This window comes from Haliotis rufescens, unplaced genomic scaffold (genome assembly GCF_023055435.1).
Source record: "Haliotis rufescens isolate VD_foot unplaced genomic scaffold, xgHalRufe1.0.p SCAF_105, whole genome shotgun sequence".
Taxonomy (NCBI): domain Eukaryota; kingdom Metazoa; phylum Mollusca; class Gastropoda; order Lepetellida; family Haliotidae; genus Haliotis; species Haliotis rufescens.
This window is the reverse complement of record NW_025963786.1, coordinates 765,738-789,909: the sequence shown is the minus strand read 5'-3', so window position 1 is coordinate 789,909 and position 24,172 is coordinate 765,738. Positions and strand designations below refer to the sequence as shown.

Here is a 24,172-nt window from a genome sequence, read left to right as displayed (position 1 = left end):
TCAGTGACTCGATCTTTTCTTTCTTAAAAACGATATTTCAATAACGATGGATTTTAAAATCAAATAGAAAGATAGTTCATAGACATATGATGTTTTAATAATAAGTCTTGGCATTATCTCGCAGAATACAAAATGACGAAAAAGGTAATTGTTTCATTTGTGTTGAGGAAAATAGTACGTATGTAGCACATGTGTTTCAGCCATTTTCACCGAGTGAGTTAGTTCACATCGGAAAATAAGGGAAAATGGACCCTAAAAAGCTTGGAGATTTGATGGGGAGGTTAAGGTCGGGTGGAAAAGGAGCTGGAGCAGGAATTGGTTTGCTGGCAGCTGCAGGTGGCCTTGCATATGGCGTCACTCAAGCACTTTATACAGGCAAGTTACCTTGACCGCTGTTGGCTCAGCACCGACCTCTTGAAGTTCAATTTTCATTATCAACATTTCTTCAGTTTTATATTTGTTTGTGGCCAGTGGTCTAACCTCGCCTTTTACACTACGTAAGGCTATTACGTTTGCAAAATACGTGTTTTAATGGCAGTGGCTATGATTGGAAACGTGTTAAAGAAATATTAGATGATGAAGTGTTACATCATTCAAACCGTTCAATCCAGAAAGTTGTCATATTTCGGGCGAGAGGATTTCCTGAAATGACAATGAAAGTTATGGCTTTTATTAAACTATGGCAAGTAGCCGAATAGTAGGTGTTACAAGTGGTTGGTAGATCTTCATTATCCGTGGAGAACCATCCGTGTTCATTCAACATGTTGAAGTTGACAGAAATAATAGTGGAAAAGAAGTTTGGTCATTCTAAAAAGTGGTGATACTTGGTTATCCTTACTGTGTTAGGCTGCTTTTTAGGAAATTGTCACAGGGCCATATGACACAGTTGAATCAACTCAACTCGAAAGGGTGCACAGGAATCACTCACGTTGAGACGCCCAATGCTAACACCGTATTCTTGTAACCATGATTCCCGTGCAACCTTTCGAGTTAAGTTGATTGGTTCAACTGTGTCATATGGCCCTGTGACGCAGGGGTAGCATTATGCAGATGGCTGTTGCAATGAATGCTAGTTCCACCTGGGACGAACAGGTCTGGTTGTTGATAAATAGTTGTGATAGCTAAATAGATAGATTTTTATTCATGCACCGATAGTCTTTAAATGTAATATCCAGTTATTATGTATGACTGTTTAGTAATCTCATACCAACTTTGACTTGAGTAGGTCCGATAGTTTTTCAGGTGTTTGAGTAAACGTCGGTACCTTAAATTACCTTCCAGACTCTGCAAGTCACTAATGTTTGAATTTCTTCCTGACTGTGCAGCCATTCCTTCTGATTTTTCATATGGTTGAATAAAGATATAACTTAATTAAACTTCAGTGTATGAATGACCAGATTGTTTAGTACATGTATCTAAATACGCTTTGCCCGGGCTTTGCTAATAATGTTCCCAATCAGACATTTTGAGACCTGCAGTGGGTACCCGGGTAGGGTCGGGTAATAGGGAGTAGGGTGCCTGGGTAGTAAATTTGGACTCGTCCCTGCCCTAGTAAACATAGATTTTAAGTTTTGTGCTGTATAACAGTTTATGAAATTGCCATTTATGGTGTATAATTGTGATGTTTCAGTTGAGGGAGGTCACCGAGCTATCATCTTCAGCAGAATCGGTGGAGTACAGAATGACATTTACCCAGAGGGTCTCCATTTCAGGTACACATACCGTATTCGACGTAGAAAATTCAAATTTTTTAGAAATATGGGGCTCATGTTAGAATATAATTTTGTTGAGAAAATTGAAAGAGTTGAAAGATTGTAAATTTCGTAGTTTATGATACAAAAGAAAAGTATGTGCGTATCATACATGACAGACATATTTTCCAGAATTTAATTGCCCATAATTAAGGGTGGATACAACACAAGTGCGTATTATACACAAATAAATAAGTCTTGTGTACATTGATGAATCGGAAGGGGTGCTAATTGGGATTGTTAACTAGCCAATAGCAAATATCGCCATGGGCACTTATTAGAGAGGGGCGCTTATTACGTCAAATACAGTAGTTAAGTTGAGAGGGTTTTTTATCAGACCTTTGCATCGAACATATTTAGAACATAGGTATTCACACTCAACAAGCACATTTAACAGGGATCCAACTTAATCAGTTTTTTGTGAAATCGTGCTAAACGACTTGCTGACTTCATCTCATTTGCTCCAATACGAGTACATCTTCCGTTCGCCTTGTTCCGTAGGGTCCACTCAACCTGTGAAGGTCTGGGGTAGAATAGGTTTTCAGCAACCCATGCCTACCCTAAAAGGTGACTATGCTTGTCGTAAGATGTGACCAAGTGGTCAGGCTTGCTGACTTGGTTGATGCATGTCATTTAATCCCAATTGCGTGGGCTGGTGATCACGATGTCAATCACTGGATTGTCTGGTCCAGACTAGATTATTTACAGACCGACATTATAAAGCTGGAATATCGCTCTGTGTCAAACACCAATCAACAGCAATAAAGAGTTCACTCCACCAATCAATCACGATGAGATAACTTGGTGAAGTCATTGTCACAGGGGCATGTAACTGTACCTAGGATCAGTTTGTGTTGAAGGTTTTCCTTCCTAAGCATGTTGAAATTGGTTTTGCTAGGCTATTATCATAAGAAATGTTCTTGTCCTTTCAGACTGCCGTGGTTTCAGTATCCCATCATCTATGATATTCGCTCACGTCCAAGAAAAATAACATCACCCACTGGCAGCAAAGGTAAGTAACCATGGTAACAGTTGAAGGAAGGGGTAGTACTTTGCTTTGTATTTCACCAGTTATTCCCCGTCAAGGTGTTGGGTTTCTGTTAGGTTTCAGGCAATTTACGAAATATTTTCCACTCTCCGCCCACCCCACTGTAAACTTCAACACAAGATTTCCAATGAGGAAAAGGTACCCTTTCTCTGAGAAAATACCCTAAAATTCAGAATGGCTGGCGATAATGATTAAAAGGTCCCTGAGACGTATCATTTTAACGAAATCATTTTCAGTGATTTACGAGCAAATGTATGTTTAAGAGTGAGAATTGATGGCGAACTCGCTGGTTTCAAACAGTGCCTCAATTTTGGGATGGCGATATCAACAACATGGTATCCACTCCCATTGACATGATTGATTACGATAGTTAACGAGAAATTAAACATTGAAAAAACTGACAGCTAAAAAAGCCCTCGACACTCTTTTTGACGAAATAGTCTTCATGTCCTCCTCCCCTACCCATTTCCTTTTTCCTTATTGACTTTTTGACTGGTCATTGAAAATCACTGGGGGTGTAATTTGAGATTGCTACAACCACAGGAATGGATCTTTGGGTTTTCAGAAATGCAAAATTCACCTTACCTGAATTGAGTGGCTGCAATCTCATTAAATTCAGATCTTAGTTCTCGCTGCCGCTAAACAAAGATCTGAGGACATCCCTTTACGGGTCACGTCAGACCAACCTTTCGCAAACTCTGACCGACCAATGGAATTACTGACAAGAAGTCGACATTAGCCAATCAGAAAGCAGTTTTCTTGTGCTTTATGGCACTAATTTAAAATTTGTGACTAAGCTTCGAAACATATTTTGACAAATTCTTGCTTAAAAATTTGAAACCTGCACAAAAGAAAGTTCAAGAATGGCTAATATATGGTCTAGATTGTATAGATTCAGTCCTTAAGCCCGTATCTATCGTTCGGAAAACCCTGTTTTAACGTTTTCGAGGCAGCATGATTAGAAATCACATTCCGACTGTCACTTTCATGATCTGGTAAGCGACGCTCTGATTGGTCGGATGAAAGGTAGTTCTGACGTGACCCCTAATGGGATGTCCTCAGAACTTTGTTTAGCGGTAGCAAGAACTAAGATCTGATTTTAATGAGATTGTGAGTGGCTGCAACTGTCTTTCTGTGTTCATACCAAGTGATTTCTGTCCATCTTTTTTTCAGATTTACAGATGGTCAACATCACTTTGAGAGTGTTGTCTCGGCCAGATCAGAAAGACTTGCCCCACATATACAGACAGTTAGGATTAGATTTCGATGAGAGAGTGTTGCCATCAATATGCAATGAGGTAAGCATGCTGCCATGTAACTTTCATATGGAGCCCCTTCCTCTTAAATCAAGTGATGCGGTCGGGTAGCTCAAGACATTTAAGTTCAAGACATTAGAGGGGCGGTCGGGTAGCCTAGTGGTTAAAGCGTTTGCTCATCACGCCAAAAACCGGGGTTTGATTCCCGACGTGGGTACAATGTGTGAAGCCCATTTCTGGTGTCCGTTGTGATATTGCTGGAATATTGCTAAAAGCGACATAAAATCTCACTCACTCACTCATTCACTCAAAAATCAAGTGTGCTTATGTTGGGGCTTATGTTGTCCTTTTTTAAAATCTTCTCAGAAACCAACTTGAGCAAAAAGCTGAAACTTTATGGCAGCCATTTTGAAAAAGACTTTTTGCATGTTTTGAGGTCATTTGTCATTTTTGTTCAGATTGTTACAAAATTTGTTTCAACACATGTTCTGTATTTTGCAATATTTGAAATTGACATTCATCATGCTCTTAACTTATCGTATCCCAATTTCGTGGATCTATGCCCATGATCTCAATCACTGGATTGCCTGGCCCACACTGATTGTGTACAGACCTCTGTCGTATAGCTGGAATATTGCTGAGTGCGGCGGAGAATGTTTTGATGAGGACACTCCGTCAATGATAGTCTCCTGTCTATCAGCCCAAACTTGTCACTAGACATAATTTCAGTAGTTTTGTGTTAATATTTACATATTAATATGCTCAGCTTTCTAGACGGAATTAAAATTTAGAGCAAGGACTAAAGTCTTACTCAGAGCTCCAGATAAGCTGCGTATCTGTGTAAAATACGCATCAGAAATGCAGAAACACGCAGTAAAATAAAATCAAAGCGTATCAAATACGCAACGAACAATACAGATACGCTATAAAAATATAACTAGTGCGTATCATCAATATTGTGAAGTAGCCCTGCGTAATCGATTAGCAAATCAGCAACTTATTTCGAAGTTATATACGGACATTCCGTCAACCTTGCCAAACTAGTATCGCGGTATTTTTGAGTCCTATAAAGCTCTCGAACCCACATGATAAGTTTGCAGGGACTAGATGAATAGTGTTTTTAAATATTTAACTTAAATTCCCACATGTTTAAAAATTAGTGGGTAACAGAAATTTGAATACCCAGATAGAATTACTGATACCCAATGATTTTATGATGCATGGGTAAAATACCCACAACACCAAAAGCATATCTGGAGCTCTGTCTTACTGGATGTTTATGTAATGTTAAAGTGGTAAATGTCGATAACTTGTGTAATTTTTGGCTTTCCTCCCACATTCACCTGAATTGCTGTGATATTGAAATGTTGTTCAAGGCGGAGTTATGCCCCAATTCTCACTTATGAAAGTATGTCCAGCATTGTAGCAGCCTCTGCTGGTCGTAAAAGGCAACTAAGTACATCCGGGGTAGAATAGGCCTTCAGCATCCTATGCTAGCCGTAAAAGGCGACTATGCTAGTCGTAAAAGGCGACTATGCTAGTCTAAAAGGCGACTATGCTAGTCTAAAAGGTGACTAACGGAATTGGGTGGTCAGGCTCGCTGACTTGGTTGATGCATGTCATCGATCCCAATTGCGTGGCTCGATGCTCATGATATTAATCACTGGATTGTCTGGTCCAGACTCATTTATTTACAGACCACCGTCATATAGCTGGAATATTGCTGAGTTCGGCGTTAAACAACAAACAAACAAAAAACCAAGTACATCAGGTAGTCAGACTTTGTGTTGATAACATGTCAATGTACCCTTTTTGGGTGGATTGTTACTCATAATATCAATCACTGGATTGTCTGGTCCTGATTAACTGCGTTAAGCAGGCAAAGAATCTGTATTTGTCTTATCAAGTAGTTCGCACACACACACTTTAACCTCTTTTACTATCAGCTGTTACTGGGGCAAAAAGTGCCTGTAAGAATTATTTTTTTAATTAAATTCCTTTCCAGGTGTTAAAAAGTGTAGTAGCCAAGTTCAATGCATCCCAGCTTATCACCCAGCGTCAGCAGGTCAGTTTGTTGATTAGGAAGGAGTTAACGCAGAGAGCAAGGGACTTCAACCTGATCCTCGACGATGTATCCATCACTGAACTCAGCTTCAGTCGTGAGTACACGGCAGCTGTGGAGGCTAAACAGGTACGTGCGTGGAAGAACATGTGCGGGGCTCCCATGAAAATACTGGGACAGAACATGTGACGCTCCTATGGGGATTCTTATCCCATGCCCCCACAGCTTTTTTGTGTGGTTAGAAACTTGCTGAAATATGCGACTTGGGATTCAATGGTGAGGTTTGGTGTCTTGGTTGTATGTCTTCATACCTCAACAGGACCTGTGAAGATCCGGGGTAGAATAGATCTTCAGGAACCCATGCTTGTCTCCCTGTGGAGATCAGGGGTAGAACAGGTCTTCAGCAACCCATGCTTGCCATAAAAGGTGACTGCTTGTCGTAAAAGGCCACTAACGGGATCGGGTGGTCAGGCTCGCTGACTTGGTTGATACATGTCATCGAGCCCAATCGCGTGGATCGATGCTCATGATATTAATCACTGGATTATCTGGTCCAGACTCATTTATCTACATACCACTGATATATAGCTGGAATATTACTGGGTGCGGCGTTAAACAACAAACCAACCATTAAAAGATGGTACTTCTTGTTACTCTGCATGGGGCAAAAACTAGCATTTTAAAACCAGCATTAGTCCGGACTAGTACATGCACATAAAGACACCGATATATATAAGTGCAATAATCTTGAGCATGATGTGAAACCCCATTCATCGCGCCTATGTTGTGTACTCCCAACTGAGCTGAGACTGAAATGATCCGGGGTAATAGTGCTTTGAGCATGCCCTTGTGTAATGTGGAAAAATAGCGTCATTTCAATCACCTCACCTCACCTCACCTCGCCTACCTTTTGGACCCGTGAAGATTCCGGGTAGAATAGGTCTTCAGGAACCCATGCTTGTCTCCCCATGGAGATCGGGGGTAGAACAGGTCTTCAGCAACCCATGCTTGCCGTAAAAGGTGACTTTGCTTGTCGTAAAAGGCAACTAACGGGATCAGGTGGTCAGGCTCGCTTACTTGCTTGATACATGTCATCGATCCCAATCGCGTGGATCGATGCTCATGATATTAATCACTGGATTGTCTGGCCCAGACTCAATTATTTACAGACCACCATCATATAGATGGAATATTGCTGAGTGCGGCGTTAAACAACAAACCAACCAAATCTTTCACTTTTTGACAGGTAGCCCAGCAAGAGGCCCAGCGTGCCCAGTTCATCGTAGAGAAGGCCAAGCAGGAGAGACAGCAGAAGATCGTCCAATCAGAGGGAGAAGCTGAGGCAGCGAAACTGATATCCTTTACAACATTGCATCATCTGCCTTATCCAACACGTATACTACCAGAGCTTTGCATACTTCGGGGGCACGGGTGGCCCAGTCGTCTAAGGTGCTGCGATTCGCTGTGCAGAGTTGCGTCCCTTGGACATGCCAGAAACCTATGATTGTGGGTTCAAATCCCGGTTCGCCGATTATGTTTCTAGGTTTGTCAGCACCATACCCATGCTTGTGGGTTTCACCGAAGTGGTAAACGTCTGGGACCTGCATCACTTTGAGCTTTGGTCCCACATTAAGCTAACATGCCGCGATATAACTGGAATATTGTTTAAAGAGGTGTAAAAACCCAACTCTCACTCACTTTGCATACTTCAATAAAATAGGCTCTGTATCACCTCAGGAGGGTCGTGAAAATAGCATTCAGACCCCTGTGTTGCAGTAAGACCGCCTCTGTGGTCGAGTGGTAGAACGTTCGCCCGGAGAGTGAAAGGAAAAGGCTTAGAGTACAGATAAGTTTAACATAAACTCCCGAGATACACTTGGTGAAAACAGATGTAGTCCTAACACTCGATTTCCTCTGCCAGATGATGATAACAAGGTGTAATGTAGAAAACTGCGGGTTCTGACTCAAATCTTTGCGTCAAACCAGAGTAACCATATTGTCTGTAATCTTGGGGCGATGCTGTGAGTACCAGCACGTCCTGTAAGGCCGGACATAGATCTATTGCCTGCACACTTCTCTGTGCCGAGATATGGTACACGAGACATGATGGGCACACAGGGAGGGGTTGGGGGGTGGGGACGGGAAAACCTGCAGTTTTCCATGACCGACATTTTTAGTAATCTGATGACAGAAGGATTTGGGTATGGGACAACGTCTTCAACTCGGTGAAGACAATACTTGTCTTCCTAGGAACTCGGTGGAGACAAGGCTCGTCTACTACCTAGGAACTCGGTGGAGACAATGCTTATCTACCCAGGAACCTGTGGAAATTGACACTAGCAGGGTTCATATGCGCTTGAAAAGAACTCGAATTTAAGAATAATTTGATTGACTATTTCTTGGAGTACATGAAACGTGCTATAATGTACTGAGTCCTTGAAAAGTTCTGTACTCTAAATAGTGGTAAACAGAAGTTGTAAACATTGTTATTCATATCATCCATTAATTTAACTGATACATTCCAATCACTTTCATGCATAACCATAACACAAAGCTACCACAATACAACACTTAATAACATCGAGCTGATTTACATGTACCAGTAAATGAATAAGCTCTGCTTAGAGAGAGTTATCTCCCTTACATCAGCAGGCCCAAACCTACCATTATCTGCACAATTGGGCACAGTCTTGAGTGTAAGGAAAACATATGACTATTGTTTGAATTTCTTGTTCTTGGTGTTGATCATGAATGAACTAGAAGTAAAGTTTTTTTTTTTTATGGAAATGCAATAAAGTTCTGAATCCCTCACTTTTGATTTTTTTTGCAGAATGAGGTGACATTGTCTGAAATCTTGGGGTGCTCTCGCTAGTATAGATACACCCTGTAAGGCCGGACATATATACAATTGCCATGGCACACTTCTGAGTCATTAAGAAGAGATTCCGGAGTATTTAGTGGCAGACATAAATATTGTTTTTGTAAGGTATTTTGCTTGGCTGTTGTGGAAATATTGATCCATGAGTTATCTCCCTTGACTCGCCTACATCGGTGCAGCTATTCAGTTGAATCCTGGCTATCTGAAGCTGAGGAAAATCCGAGCCTCACAAAATATTGCCAGAACAGTGAGTATTTCCTCTCATTACGTCCATGTTACATTAGGGGGCACAGGTGGCTCAGTCGTCGCAAGGTGCCGCAATTCACTGCAGTTGCGTCCCTTAGGCATGCCAAAAACCTGTGATTGTGGGTTCAAGTCACCTTTCAAAAAAACTCATCAAAGTGGTAAACATCTAAGACCTGCATCACTTCAGGCTTTCCTCCCACAGTAAGCTGACACGCTGTGATATAACTGGAATACTGTTAAAAGCAGCGTTAAACATAACTCGCTCACTCCATGTTACATTATTATAAGGGGCGGTCGGGTAGCCTAGTGGTTAAAGCGTTCGCTCCTCTAGCTGAAGACCCAGGTTCGATTCCCGACATGGGTACAATGTGTGAAGCCCATTTCTGGTGTCCCCCGCCGTGATATTGCTGGAATATTGCTAAAAGCGGCGTAAAACCAAACTCACTCACTCACTCACATTATTACCTGGGTGGTCCCTTGATCATCGCCATCCAATAAACTTCCCACATCTCTTCCCTGCATCTGTGCAAGATGCGACCTATGACCTTTGAAACATTCACACTGGCTAGAGCAAGTGTCCTGACCATTATATCCTGCTTTAGGCCGCACTAAGCAATACTACAGCTGTATGATGGTGGTCTGTAAATAATCAAGTCTGGACCAGACAATCCAGTGATTAATATCATGAGCATCGATGTTGGCAATTGGGATACAATAACATGCATCAACCGAGTCACCGAGTATGACCACCCGATCCCATTAGTCACCCTTATGACAAGCATGTGTTGCTGAAGACCAATTCTAACCCTTGGAGGGTATCCTTTGTAACACATCTTAAACATCTAGGGCACGGTTGAATGTACCTGGCAGATACAGATTGAATGATCTATTGTCAGTGATTTATCCTGGTATTCAAACCAAGTGCCCTTGGCAGGCAATCATAATATTTTTGATGCTCATGCTTTTGTTCTAAGGGAGCCTTTTTAATTTTTTGAACCATTTTTTTCCCCTTGAAATTTCAATATATGAACATGAAATTTCGACTGTTTGTTGAATGCTTTTTGAAACATTATTTCATGCCCTACCCCAACAATTTTCCAAAACATGCAAATAAGTCCCTAATTATTGTATTTGAAAGATAGAGCTGTCATCCCCCCTGTCCCCACTGTCATAAATTTTGAAACCCCCCTCTTTTGGTTCTCTTTTCATGGATCACTACCCCCCACCCCAAAGTAAAGGAACAGTCTGTATATCCAGCGTGTTCGAATCCTTTGAATCATTGCTAATACCTCCCATATATTTTTCCCACTTTGTTTCAGATTGCCGCCTCCACCAACCGTGTATATCTGAACGCAAGTGCGCTGATGATGAACATTAGCGATCCTGAATTCGACATCGCTGCAGATGCTGCAGCTAAAAAGAAGAAATGATAAAATAGCGATATGATTGTAATTGATTGATGCAGAGTTATTTATCCCCTTGACGTGTAGATTTTAATGCCAAATTTGTTATCATTATTATTATCATTAGATGACTTCCAATATTGATATCAACCTGAAATAATTTTAGGAAAGATAAGATGATACTGGTAATTTTTTTTCTCCGGTGGTTGAACCCCATATTTACCGTTCCCTGGCCTGGAAGCGCCGTGTCCAGGTCATGGGATTCAAAACAGAAAAGGAACCAGAACCTCTTGTGGTTTACCATGTTTTCTGGTGGCCTAGTCTGAGGCGCTGCAGTTTTGCTGTGCAGAGTTGCGTCCCTTTTGCACACCTGAATCCTATGATCGTGGGTTCAAATCCGAGTTCGCCCTGATTAATGTTTCATTTTTGTCAAAACCCACCATGCTGTTGGGTTTCACCAAAGTGGAAATTGTCTAGGGCATGCATCACTTTAGGTTTCCTCCCACATCAAGCTGACACACCGTGATGTGATGTAACTGGAATACTTTTCAAAGCGGCATTAAACCAATTCTCTCAGCTTGTGATATAACTGAAAGACATTGTTCATTGCAATTTATACCTAACTCATTCTATCGCTTATGTTGTATTTGAGTGTGGCTTTTTCAGATTTTACTTATAGTATTCAGTTCATTTGTCAGGGTTAAAAGATTTCTCAACTATCGTGTAACTTTCCATTTCAGAAGTACTTTTCATTTTCATCTCATCTGTGATACATGATATACAAGTTTTCCTTTAGTTGTCAAGGGGAGATAACTCATTTGTGTGATCTGTTGTGTACCACTAGTGAGATGTTGATTGTCTGAGATATGTATCATTTTGTACATACATTTATATTCAGGAAAGCAACAATTAGCAAGCTGTGTGAAAATACTAGATGATAGCTGTACATGACTTGGTATAAGCTTCATAATGGATGCGTCGGGACAGATTTGTTAAGGATATAACGCAAAAGTATGCATGCTTGTTATTCATAGTAAGATATTAATAGATACGTTGTTGACATTTCATCATTTCACAATCATGAAAGATTCTTCACCTTTAAAATTATCTAGTGTTGGATGGAAAGACTACATTTCAGTGCTATTTTTGACATAACTGATATCAACATACAAATCAGTTATGTAGTCCTTGTTTTTAGATATGTGAAAGGATCAAAGATAATAAATAATTATTCATGCTGTTGCTTTTCTTTGTGAACATTGTTATCCAATCTTCTAATGACTCTTGTTTTATACGGGGCGGTCGGGTAGCCTAGTGGTTAAAGCATTCGCTCGTCACGCCGAAGACCCGGGTTCGATTCCCGACATGGGTACAATGTGTGAAGCCCATTTCTGGTGTCCCCCGCCGTGATATTGCTGGAATATTGCTAAAAGCGGCGTAAAACCATACTCACTCACTCTTGTTTTAGGGGCGGTCGGGTAGCCTAGTGGTTAAAGCGTTAGCTGGTCACGCCGAAGACCCGGGTTCGATTCCCGACGTGGGTACAATGTGTGAAGCCCATTTCTGGTGTCCCCCGCCGTGATATTGCTGGAATATTGCTAAAAGCGGCGTTAAACCATACTCACTCACTCACTCACTCACTCACTCTTGTTTTATACAAAACCATAATTTGGTTGGAGCTCAGTGTACGGCGTGATGCAAGAATGCCTTCCTAAATTGACTTAGGTTTGTACTATGTTTGCTGTTTGAAAACAACGACGACATGCATAGCTTAACGTTGCACTCAGCAATATTCCAGCTGCATAACGGTGTCCTGAAGATATTAAGTTGGAACTAGACAATCCAGTGATTGATATTGTGAGCAATGATCCACGTAACCGGGTACGATGACAGGCAATAGTCTCGTGGTTAAAGCGTTCGCTCATCACGCCGAAGGCCTGGGTTCGATTCCCCACATGGGTACAATGTGTGAAGCCCATTTCTGGTTTATTTCGAAAAGCTGTGTAAAACCGTAGTCAGTCGCTCTCGTGGATGGAGCCTTCCCGGATCTGAACGTCTGGTGTCTGATCCCCGCGTCATCCCAAAGACAAAGTGCAGATTCCTAAAATAAGTCTCTCGGACAACAAAATAGACTGAAGAATGCCTGAATAGCAAACTAGCCTTAAAGACTAAAGTCTGTCACTTTGACCGATCAAGGAAATCCTGAATTACCGTATTCGACGTAATAAGCGCCCCGCTCTAATAAGCACCCACGGCGATAATTGCTAACATATTGACTAGTGAACAATCCCAATTAGCACCCCTTCCGATTGATCAATGTACACAAGACTTATTTATTCGTGTATAATACGCACTCGTGTGTTATATGCACCCTTAATTATGGGCAATGAAATTCTGGAAAAATATCTGTCGTACATAAACATTTCAGGCTGTCAGCATAAACCACGAAACTTATCTTTCCTCAAATTAATATTCTAATAAGAGCCCCCTATTTCTAATTTTGAGAGCGCCCTGGGCGCTTATTACGTCGAATACGGTACTAAAGATTTACAACCAGATTTGTACCATTGAGTTTGCAAAAATGAAAAAATACATGAGAAATATCAAAGTATAAGAAATTCGTGCGGTAGCGAAAATCAATCGTACTAAAACATTTCCATACTTCATGAGATAGCAAACATATAACATATTTCAAATCAATACATGATAAAAGTTTGCGATTTTCCAGCTGGAGAATAAAATCGGGTCACCAATTCTCAATGAATGTGGTCTGGACAACAAACGACCGCCGGACTTTGCCGAATGGTGGCGGAAGCCGGACGATTAAGCGGGAGGGAAGCGGTGCCGTCACTGGACCGTGATTAGACATGTTTCATGTCCCGATGACACTGGGTCGGTCAAAATAAACTTTCATGCGTACAACTGTTAAGTTGGGAATTAAAATGTTTAATGTCTTTTTTATTCCTCTAGAAGCTGTTTCGGGTGTGGTCTAGGGATCTGCAAACTAAAAACTAAAGAGTCGCCCAAGTGCTATAGTCAGGAGCGAACATGATGCCCCCTGATAGTATACACCTAAAAGTTTACAAATGAGCACCACTTTAATATTTATTACGTGCGTCTTTTGAAATAGCCAAAGACAATATTGTGTGAACAAAAATCCGTGTCATGTCATGTGACCATTTATCAGTCAGCATACCCTCCTCATAATGAGGGTATCTGACCAAAACTGAAACGCGAAAACAAATTCATTTTACCCCCACCCAAAAAAAACAACAACAAACAAAACAAAACAACAACCCAAAACAAACAACAAAACCAACCAAACAACAACAACAAAAAACCAACAACAAACAACAACAAACTACCAGAACAAAAAAACAACAACTAAAAACTCTCCGTAGCGTATGTGATCCACTTGTTGCGATCACTGAATGGCACCCTCGTCTCGTGCTCCCAATAAGTGTCTCAGTGGTTGTCAAAGGAAGATTGTTCAACTTTTCAGTAAGAGCATTGCCGAGTTCCTGTAGAGAAGCCGGAAGGACGGCGTTGTGAGAGGGCGATCTGCAGCTCGTTGCACGTGTGTTCGATAGGGTTTAGGCCTGGTGACACTCTGGTGCTCTAAGGAGGCACGATTATGTGCTTTGTCACCCATGAGGGTGAATCCCCTCTGATTGCACCAGCATACGGTCTCTCCAGAATGTCATCTCTGTAGCGCGCACACACACACACCTGCCAACGTGCCCCGCCCTAGATTTCAGTTTAGATATACAATATATCTGGACACATTTCTTAAATCTTTTAAACGTTTGGGTGAAACAGTTTTGTAGAGTTTAAAAATATTGAGCCACAAGTAGTAGTTTTTATTTTTTTTGGAATATACAGAATTCTTTGTTGAAGAGGGGGGCGGTCGGGTAGCCTAGTGGTTAAAGCGTTCGCTCGTCACGCCGAAGACCCGGGCTCGATTCCCGACATGGGTACGATGTGTGAAGCCAATTTCTGGTGTCCCCCGCCGTGATATTGCTGGAATATTGCTGAAGGGGCGTAGAACCATACTCACTGTTGGAGAAGAGCTCCGCATCAGAAAAGATAGCGAAACTCATCTACTGACTTTGAATCACAGAGCTGACAAAGTCTTTCTTGTCTTCGTATATTCTGTCATCGGCCAGTCTCAGCGGGCAAACTAGGATTTGATTTACATGGGTGAGTTGGGTTTAACGCCGTTTTTAACAGTATTCCAGTTATATCGCGGCATGTCAGGGAGGAAAGCCCGAAGTGATGCATGCAGGTCTCAGACGTTTTACCAATTCCGTGAAACCCACGAGCACGGGTATGGTGCTAAGAAACCTAGAAATATAATCGGGGCGAACCGGGAATCGAATATGAACAATCATATGTTTCTAGCGTGCCTTAGGGACGCAACTCTGCTCTGCGAATCGCGGCTGGGCCACCCGTGCTCCCAAAAGTGGAATGAAGTACTCACTCACTCACTCATTCCACTCTTGTATAAACTGACCCTGAAATCTCTGATCGACCTTTGAGACCAGCCAATTTGTAGAGCATGTGTATGGTTTATGAAATATTTCAGTTAGTCTAACATCATTTAGTATCTTTTGAACTCTCACAATCCATGGTAATTCTTTTTCTATATTCCGCTGGCTTTGAGATAATGTTCCGGTACAAAATGTTATATTAGTTATTTATGCTATCCGGGCAAATTAGTTTGTGCAAGTAAGTTATCATACGTTTAAACAGTTTGATATGAATTGGTTCCGTCAAGTCCCCATATACCATATACTTTGGCGTTGATTTTCTTAATCCGACTGAACGGGTCAATAATTATAAGTGTATTGTTTGTGAACTAAGCGGCAAAAGAAAGTATAGGTTGGCAATTTGTAATTTTCCTAAAAACAGCGACAATAAGTGGAAAGTGGGTATTGGGAATATGACTGCCTAGGAACAGGTACCAAAAAACACCTCACCCGAACGCGCCACCTTTGACGGCGCTCGTGCGGTGACAAAAAAATTGTGAAACAGGTTTCCCGCCTATGGTATAAACTGCGCGTGCATGTTAGCTGTATAAATGCGTTCGTCTGCAGGGTATAACCACACGCGATGAAAGCATACAAAAGATATGCCACGACTGTCACAGAAGCAGAGAGAGAGAGCCATCGGTATGGTCGAAATGGGGGCAACATAGGTCCAAATTGCCAGAAGGTTTGGTTGTACACCATTGACAGTAGCCAGGCTGATTCAACGGTACAGGCAGACAGGGAGGACACAGGACAGGCCTAGAACCGGACGACCCCGAGTGACAACATCACTGGAAGACGGTCAGATACGGCTCATTCACCTGCGAAACAGATTCGTAACGGCGATGGCGACGGCAGCAAAAGCGTTGGGACATCCCATTAGCCAACGTACAGTACTACGACGACTTCGTGCTGCTGGAATCCGAGCGTATCGTCCTTTCCGAGGAATGGTACTGACTGCTCAACATCGACGCCTGAGACTGCGATGGGCGAGGCAGGTTCGACGCTGGCAAGTGAGAAATTGGTTTCGAGTGCTGTTTACTGATGAAAGTCGGTTTAACTTGTTTCGAAATGACGGCAGAAAACGAGTTTATCGACGCAGAGGGGAACGTTTGGCTCCGGCATGTATTCAAAAGGTCCATCCATTCGGCGGGGGTGGTGTCATGGTGTGGGGTGGTATTTGTGGAGATCAGAAGACTGATTTGGTGATTATACAGGGAAACCTGAACGCTGTGCAGTACAGAGACCAAGTGTTGCAGCCAGTTGTGCTTCCGTTCTGACAAAACCAACTGCAGGGGACATTGTTTCAACACGGCAATGTCAGGCCCCATATTGCAAGACTGACTCGGAACTTTCTAAACCAGCAGAACGTTGACGTTTTGCCCTGGCCTGCCCACGCACCCGATATGAATCCTATTGAACATATGTGGGACCATCTTGACAGACAGATTAGAGCACGTCATCAGCCTCCCGTCAACAGACAAGAATTGCAGCAGGCCCTGAGAAACGACTGCCAACGGATTCCAGTCCACGTCATCAGAAGACTGATGTCATCGATGAGGCGGCGTATCTCAGCATGCATTGAGGCAGCTGGAGGTCATACACGCTATTGAAGGCAACTGTGTCGACAATGAACTTGTAGTGTGTCTGACAATTTTTTGAAAATGAAATTTCTTACCCCACCATTGTTTACCTTGAGCTTACATTACCTGTGATTGCACAATTCCATTCAAACTGTGGTTGATCAATCATTTGTTACCCCTCCCTAGATTATATTATAATTCACAAAAAAACCTCTACTTTCTTTTGCCGCCCAGTTTATTACGTCTAACTTTTCAAACCCCCATACATCTGAACTATACTCAACAACAAAAGTTCCTGTGACACCAATATTTTAGTGTATTTTTCAAACAAGTAAAGTTTGGTTTTCAATATTGTAGTACATGTATGGGATCAAGTCACAAAAACGCAACTACTACAGATAAGCATGCATTCCATGCAAAAGTTGACTTTTATGCAAGCCCCATGCATTTCACTACCCAAGAATGGGTATAAAAACATGTGCGTTCAGGGGATTCCATATGCATTGTTTAGCATCGTGCTAACAAGAACAACTCAGAAAAACAACAAAATTACGCAATTATTCAACATTATGAAATGCCACGCCTTTACGAAAATTAGCGTCTGCGAGCCATTGGTATGCTTGAATCAGGATCGAGTCAACGTGATGTTGCAAGACAATTTAACGTCCACAGAAACACCATTTGGTGTTTATGGCAACGTGGGCAACAGACGAATGCAGTCAGAGACCATCCTCGGAGTGGCAGGCCACGCGTAACCAATAATCGAGAAGACAACTGGATTCGAACAACACACCTACGAAATCGATTCAAGCCAGCAACAGTGACTGCAAGAAGCATCCCTGGCCTTCGCCGAATATCGACACAAACCGTACGTCGTCGCCTGAGGTGTGCAGGGATTGTCGCCAGAAGACCCGCCAGACGTCCCATTTTGACAGGAAACCAATGTGAAGCACGTCTACAGTTGTGCAGACAGAGCCATGCAGCGGGGACAAGTTCTATTCACTGACGAGTCTCGTTTTTTACCTCAGCCACAGCGATGGACGGATTCGAGTGTACCGATGTCGAGGTGAACGTTACGTCAATCAGTGTGCCATGGAAGAAGATCGGTTCGGGGGTGGCAGCGTTATGGTATGGGGTGGGATTACAGCAAGACAGAGGACCCGTTTGATAGTGGTAGAGGGAAATCTCAATGGACAGCGCTACCGCGATGAGATCATCGGCCTTATATTGCTCGACTTGTTCAGGATTTACTTCAACAAAACAACGTGAATGTCATCCCCTGGCCGGCTCGCTCCCCTGATCTTTCACCAATCGAGCACATGTGGGATGAGACGGATCGGCGCCTCGACGTCAACCAAATGTTCTACAGACACTCCAGGAACTTCGAAACATGCTCCAGCAGATATGGACAGATATCCCACAGGACTTTGTGCGACGCCTGGTCCATTCCATCAGACGAAGATGTGGTGCTTGCATCGCAACCAGAGGTGGACACACACGCTATTGATTTGTAAATTGACATTTTGTCATGTTCATGTTCTTTATGAAATCACGCTTTTTCTGAAGTCAGTATGGCAAATTAAACCATTTGAACACTTACAGGAGTCTTTTATCTGTTGCAAACCGAAATTGTTTCAGATTTGGTAAAAAACATAACTTTGCATTAAATCTTATCCAATGTCACAGGAACTTTTGTTGTTCAGTATATATATTCACACGCAAAAGAAACGCAAGTGGTTTTAAGCAAATAGGTAACAAATACGGAACCATAAATTGATACGAGTTTTAGCCTGATGGTGTTATCGATATTTTTTATTGCATTTTGGAAGCCCCGAGATAAAAACGCAAAAAAAAAAACGAATCGACAAAACGCACCATTTCAATGAATATGTAGGTATCAAAACTATAAAACTGTGGGCGATTCTTGGACCTACCACTCCTTGGTGATCAATGACACGCCTAACTCAAATGCAGAGAAACCAGGCTATCGCACGTTTGTGAGCTGGAGAGTCATTTCAGCGTTAACATAACCACAATTCACCGTCTCCTGCATCGATACAATGCTACACAGACCACAGATGACCTTCCTCGGAGCGGTCGTCCTAGGGTCACCACACCTCGACAAGATCGACAGATTACCCGTCAACACCAGCGAGATCCGTTCTTAACTGCAAGTGAAAGTGCTCTACAGACCATAGGAACACATAATCGACACATTAGCCGGAACACTGTGATCCGACGTCTCCGTTCCAACAACCTCAGATGTCGCCGACCATCACGTCGTCCTGTTCTCCAACCACGGCATCGACAAGCACGACTTCAGTGGGCACAGTGTCATCACAATTGGCGTCCTCGTGAGTGGAGGCGTGTCATCTTCTCTAATGAAAGTCGCTTTTGTGTCTCCCATGCAGACGGAAGAGTCAGAATTTGGCGGCGTCGAGGTGATCGTTTCGCTGACAGAAACGTTGTGGAAAGGGATCCATGGGGTGGACCTAGCGTCATGATATGGGCAGGGATTGGACTTAATGCGAGACTTGGACCAATGTGCTTTCTGAATGTTGGTCAAGGTCGGGGACACGGCGTCACTGCTCAGCGGTATGTCGACCAAGTGATCAGACCCCACGTTGTTCCAATTTTTGCACATCATCAACACATTTTCCAGCAGGACAACGCTCGTCCCCATGTTGCCAGAGCTACCATGCCCTTTCTGCAACAGCACAACATCCGTGTTCTACCGTGGCCAGCCCTCAGCCCTGATCACTTGTTGGATGAGGTTAAAAGGCGCCTGCACAATGTGCGCTCAGTCCCTACAACTTCCGATGAACTACGCACAGCTGCTCTGGATGTGTGCAGGAGGATCCCTAGGGCTGTCACAAATCGTCTGATCCACTCAATGTACAGGAGATGTGTGGCAGTGATCAATGCTAATGGTGGTCGCACCAGGTATTGACTGACATTTTGGGTATTGACCCGAAACTGTGTAAGCCCTTAACATTTGAAAAAAAACCAATTATGTCATCTGCATTTTTAATCCATGAAACTGTCTTCAGTCAAATTTTTGTCTATCTTGCCCTATTAGTATTTCTTGTCTTTACTGTTGAAAATAAATACCATGTATACTGCATACTCAACTTGCGTTTCTTTTGCGTGTGAGTATATAACATGATTGGAGCTACCATAATATCAAATTCAGTTAGATGACAATCGTGTGCTAGGTTTACATTTCTAGCTCTTTTTAATAAACAGTTACATATGTTAAGATATAGTTACGTTTAGTTTTCACCTTAAACATTATGTTTGAAACACATCGAGTGAATTTTGTAGACCTTGGAGACAGCATTTAGGAGTAATATCAAATGTATCCAACCCCGGGTCTCATTCTCCATTAAGCAGTCGATATTTAATCCTTCGCATTCGTTGTCGATTAAAAAGATTCTAGATCATTAAGTAAGATTGAAAACAAATGGGGTGACAGATTTTTCCCTGGTTATACAGACCCGTGAGGATCCGGGGAAGAATAGGTCTTCAGCAACCACTGCTTGCCGTAAAAGGCGACTATGCTTGTCGTAAAAGGCGACCAACGGGATCGGGTGGTCAGGCTCGCTGACGTGGTTGATGCATGTCATCAATTCCAAGTGCGTGGCTCGATGCTCATGATGTCAATCACTGGTTTGTCTGGTCCAGACTCGATTATTTACAGACAGCCGTCATATAGCTGGAATATTGCTGAGTCCGGCGTCAAACAACCAGCCAACCAACCAACCTGGTTGTACACCTGATTCACGTGGCAAATACTCGGATAATGTATTATTTGATTTTACCAAATATTTCGTTATTCATATGTACATATTTTTAACCCAATTAAACAATCTTCCCTTTATACCTCTTTTGAACATTTTGGTCCAAAGACCAGTTCTACAGTTTTTACTTTTGAGTTTAAAAAATTGTTTTAACATATGAATAACAAATACATTATCTGTCGATGAAAAGTTGTTTCTAAAGCCAGCTTGCGCTGATATTAAAGATCATTTTCTTCTAAAACGAATTTCAATCGGTCATTTAGGACACTTGCAAATAACCTACCGAAGCAATGTTATCGGTCTATATGAATTTGGGTCAGATGGATCACCTCTATGTTTGTGAATTGGTTTTATATTTCCGATTTACCATGATTTAGGGATAATACCAGAGGCGAATACCAGATTAAAAAATTCACTATTTAAAGGAGCTAATAAATCGACACTGTCAATGATATAGTCGTTTTCTACATTACCGAGACAAGCTGCTTTGTTCCGTTTCAGATCCTTTGCCGCCTTTATTATTTCGTCGGTAGTGATATCATCATTCAAAATACTGCAAAGATGTACATTTCATTTAAAATGTAATCATTGAAATTATCTTCGTCTTGTATGGGGTTCTCGTTCAAGAAGCTCGCAATGTCATACGCAATATTATACGTTGTTTGTTTCATATTCTCCCAACTAATTTTTGCTAAACGCTTCGGTCAGTTGGTTATTATATTTTCATATGCTGTCGGTAGACACTTTAATTTCTTTCTGTATTATTTTTCTTAAAACGACGTTTGGCTTTGTTAAACTTTATTTTTCTTGCCTTTTTACATTCATTTCCGAACTTTGGCGGAATGAGTGTTTTGTTGCTATCACTTCTCCATTTCCTCGTAAGCTGGTTGGTTGGGTGGGGTCCGGGTTTTCTAAGTTAGGTTTTGTCACAGTGAACGTGAGTGGAAATGTACATGTGAGAATGTCGGGGAGAACTCCTATTTATCAAATGTTATGAAAAGGGGTAGGCACATTGGAGATGCAATGACATAATCAATTACAGGTTGGTCCTTACATGATGTTTTTCCACTTAGTCTATCTAGTCAATTTAGTCACTGGCCACTGGCGTTCCCATTTTGCTGATTCTAAGCGAGCTTTGATTAGTATATTTGTCTTTATCAACTCCCCAATGAAGTTAAACTGCAAATCACACGTTGAGGCCCATCCTATTCGACATGGTTATATATGACTCGAGACCCGTGAAGATCCAGGCTCGCTGACGTAGTTGATGGAGGTCATCGTATCCCAATTGCGTACATTGATTCTCATGATGACAATCACTGGGTTGTCTGGTCAGACTCGATTCTTTACAGACCGCCGCTATAGAGCTGGAATATTGCAGAGTGCAGCGTCAAACATCAAAGAACAACCGCTTTAAGAAAACCAGTCTTAGTAAAAGATTTGCTTATGCTCAAAATAAGAAATTGCTTCCTGAAAACAACAAACAAACAACATAACATAGCGACGGGTAGCAACGAAGACCCTGCTTTGACATATTCAGACCATTAAGAAACAGTTACAGCATCGTTCCGGAAAGTAAAGAAAGTATATTTTTTCTAAAATTGATGATCAAATCTATAATAACCGAAGTGAGTGAGTATGGTTTTACGCCGCTTTTAGCAATATTCCAGCAATATTGACTCGAATTTGCGTCTTTGTCGTGACGAACGAAAGCTTTAACCGCGAGGCTACCCAACCGCCCCAATTACTGAAATAGTGAAACGTGGTGGCGTGTACTGAAAAACCCCACTATTTAAACAGCTAAAATGGAGCTAATATGTTTCTTTCCATATTAATAATAGCCATAATATTTATGCCGATAACAAATCCCTCGCAGATGGGATGAATGGTAAACGATACGGTTCCCTGCCCAAGAACGCCAAACAGAAAGAGGCAACCAGGTATACCTAAACGATATTGTCCTTGCCAAATACCATGCGATGAAGTCAAGGAGCTGTTGTACCCGTGTATCAGCAATAAGGTTCTGCGCATCACCATTGCGTTATTCACTTACACACTTTTAAAATAAGTATGTTGTTTCATAAAATCCCTGACATATCGAAAGAGGCCTCCTTCATTCCTATTCACAAAAAGAACAGTATTAGTGCATTTGAATTACTTCAGAGATAACAACACGCTTCGAAACTTACGGCGGCACGGGTGGCCCAGTCGTCTAAGACGCCGCGATTCGCTGTGCAGCGTTGGGTACCTTTGGGCACGCCAGAAACCTATGATTGTGGGTTCGAATCCCGGTTCACCCCGATTATGTTTCTAGGTTTGTCAGCACCATACCCGTGCTCGTGGGTTTCACCCAAGTGGTAAACGTCTGAGACCTGCATCACTTCGGGCTTTCCTCCCAGTTAAGAAGTTAACGATGAAGACACATGTGATATGGTAGTCATATTCCATTCTTGCTCCAATGAAGTTGTGCTCGTGGTATGCTGGATCATCTTCCCGAGACAAAGGAGTTAACAGGCTATATTAGTCCAGTTACACTCTACTACTATACTATGACACACAACCTCAATTCTCAACTCTATGGCAATTCCTTAGACACCACAAAGACTAATCCAAGAATCTTGACATTTGTTCATAATTATATGAAATAGGCAAAACTATTGATAATTGATCAGTAAACCAGATTTATAATTTATTACTCGGACCAACACACATTCGTCATATCTACAAGTTATTGCTACCTTGAATGTATTTGCATTTGTGATGTAGCGGTATTTATAGTCGTACCAATCTAAACCAGCATAATTGACTGAAATCAAAATATGTTTAACCATATCTGTCCTTGTTTGTTGATGTGAAAACTTAATTAGGGCCTTTGCACAAGCTATGAATGAAGCAGGATGGCCTCAGGTTTTCGCGAACACCCGGTATTTGACAGTTATTTCATTAACAAGTGATTATGATACAGTGGGAATCATACAATGGAGATCTGATTTCTCCTGATTGATGCGACTGTAGTGTACATATATAAAATGGGTATATACAATTTGTTAATACTCTTCATGAAAGGGGCATAGGCGGCCATCTTGTTGAATCTGAAACGCGTAACCTGTATATCTTTTCGAACTGGAGTCCCCATTCAAAGCTCACTTTGGATGAAATAAAGTTTAAGATTTGCTTGTTGGGGGACTCTTTGTTATGATCCCTTGATGTTGTTTACAAATTTATTTGAACTCTGTAGGAGGGTGGCTTAAGAGGTGCTAAAAACACGCAATGCCCAAGATGGAACTTCATCGGGAAAGGTTGTAACAAACACCAACTTCTCCTGCGTGTATGGGTATCCATGGTAGCTGGTTGCTATGTGATAAGCTAGAGGGATGACAAGATATTTTATTTTGACAGAAACAAACAACTCCATAAAAATTGAAATGAGCCCCGGTGAGATGGGAGATTCATTACCTGTGGAAAATCTGGGATATTCCTTAAGCTGACTTACTTTGCTTAAGCTACAGCTTTAAGTAAGGTCTGGGTTGAATGGAAAATAATATGGTTCAGGGACTGTAAGACCGACTATGATTTGCCACTGTGCCAGCATTAAACAGAATAGGCGCCGGGCCTC

General features: G+C 41.9%; 1 protein-coding gene and 1 non-coding gene across 2 annotated transcripts; both read left to right on the top strand.

Annotated features, from left to right (window-relative positions):
- The first annotated feature begins 167 nt into the window (after positions 1 to 167).
- On the top strand, positions 168 to 11,881 carry LOC124128034 (prohibitin-2-like). The gene is made up of 8 exons (XM_046491455.2): positions 168 to 375; positions 1,631 to 1,712; positions 2,684 to 2,763; positions 3,973 to 4,097; positions 6,061 to 6,246; positions 7,364 to 7,471; positions 9,165 to 9,242; positions 10,561 to 11,881. Exons 1-8 carry the CDS (start codon positions 246 to 248, stop codon positions 10,669 to 10,671), a joined length of 900 nt encoding a protein of 299 aa, XP_046347411.1. The 5' UTR covers positions 168 to 245; the 3' UTR covers positions 10,672 to 11,881.
- LOC124112742 lies at positions 8,034 to 8,307 on the top strand. Its single transcript, XR_006857665.2, has one exon. It is a non-coding gene; the product is annotated as a small nucleolar RNA U85 (small nucleolar RNA).
- Positions 11,882 to 24,172: the final 12,291 nt, after the last annotated feature.

Bases quoted from the DNA above. Each gene is read 5' to 3' on its own strand.
- LOC124128034 (XM_046491455.2), top strand. From the start codon at position 246: ATGGACCCTAAAAAGCTTGGAGATTTGATGGGGAGGTTAAGGTCGGGT. The intron at 1,713-2,683 runs GTACACATACCG...TTGTCCTTTCAG, and splicing joins CCAGAGGGTCTCCATTTCAG to ACTGCCGTGGTTTCAGTATC. The intron at 7,472-9,164 runs ATATCCTTTACA...TGACTCGCCTAC, and splicing joins AAGCTGAGGCAGCGAAACTG to ATCGGTGCAGCTATTCAGTT.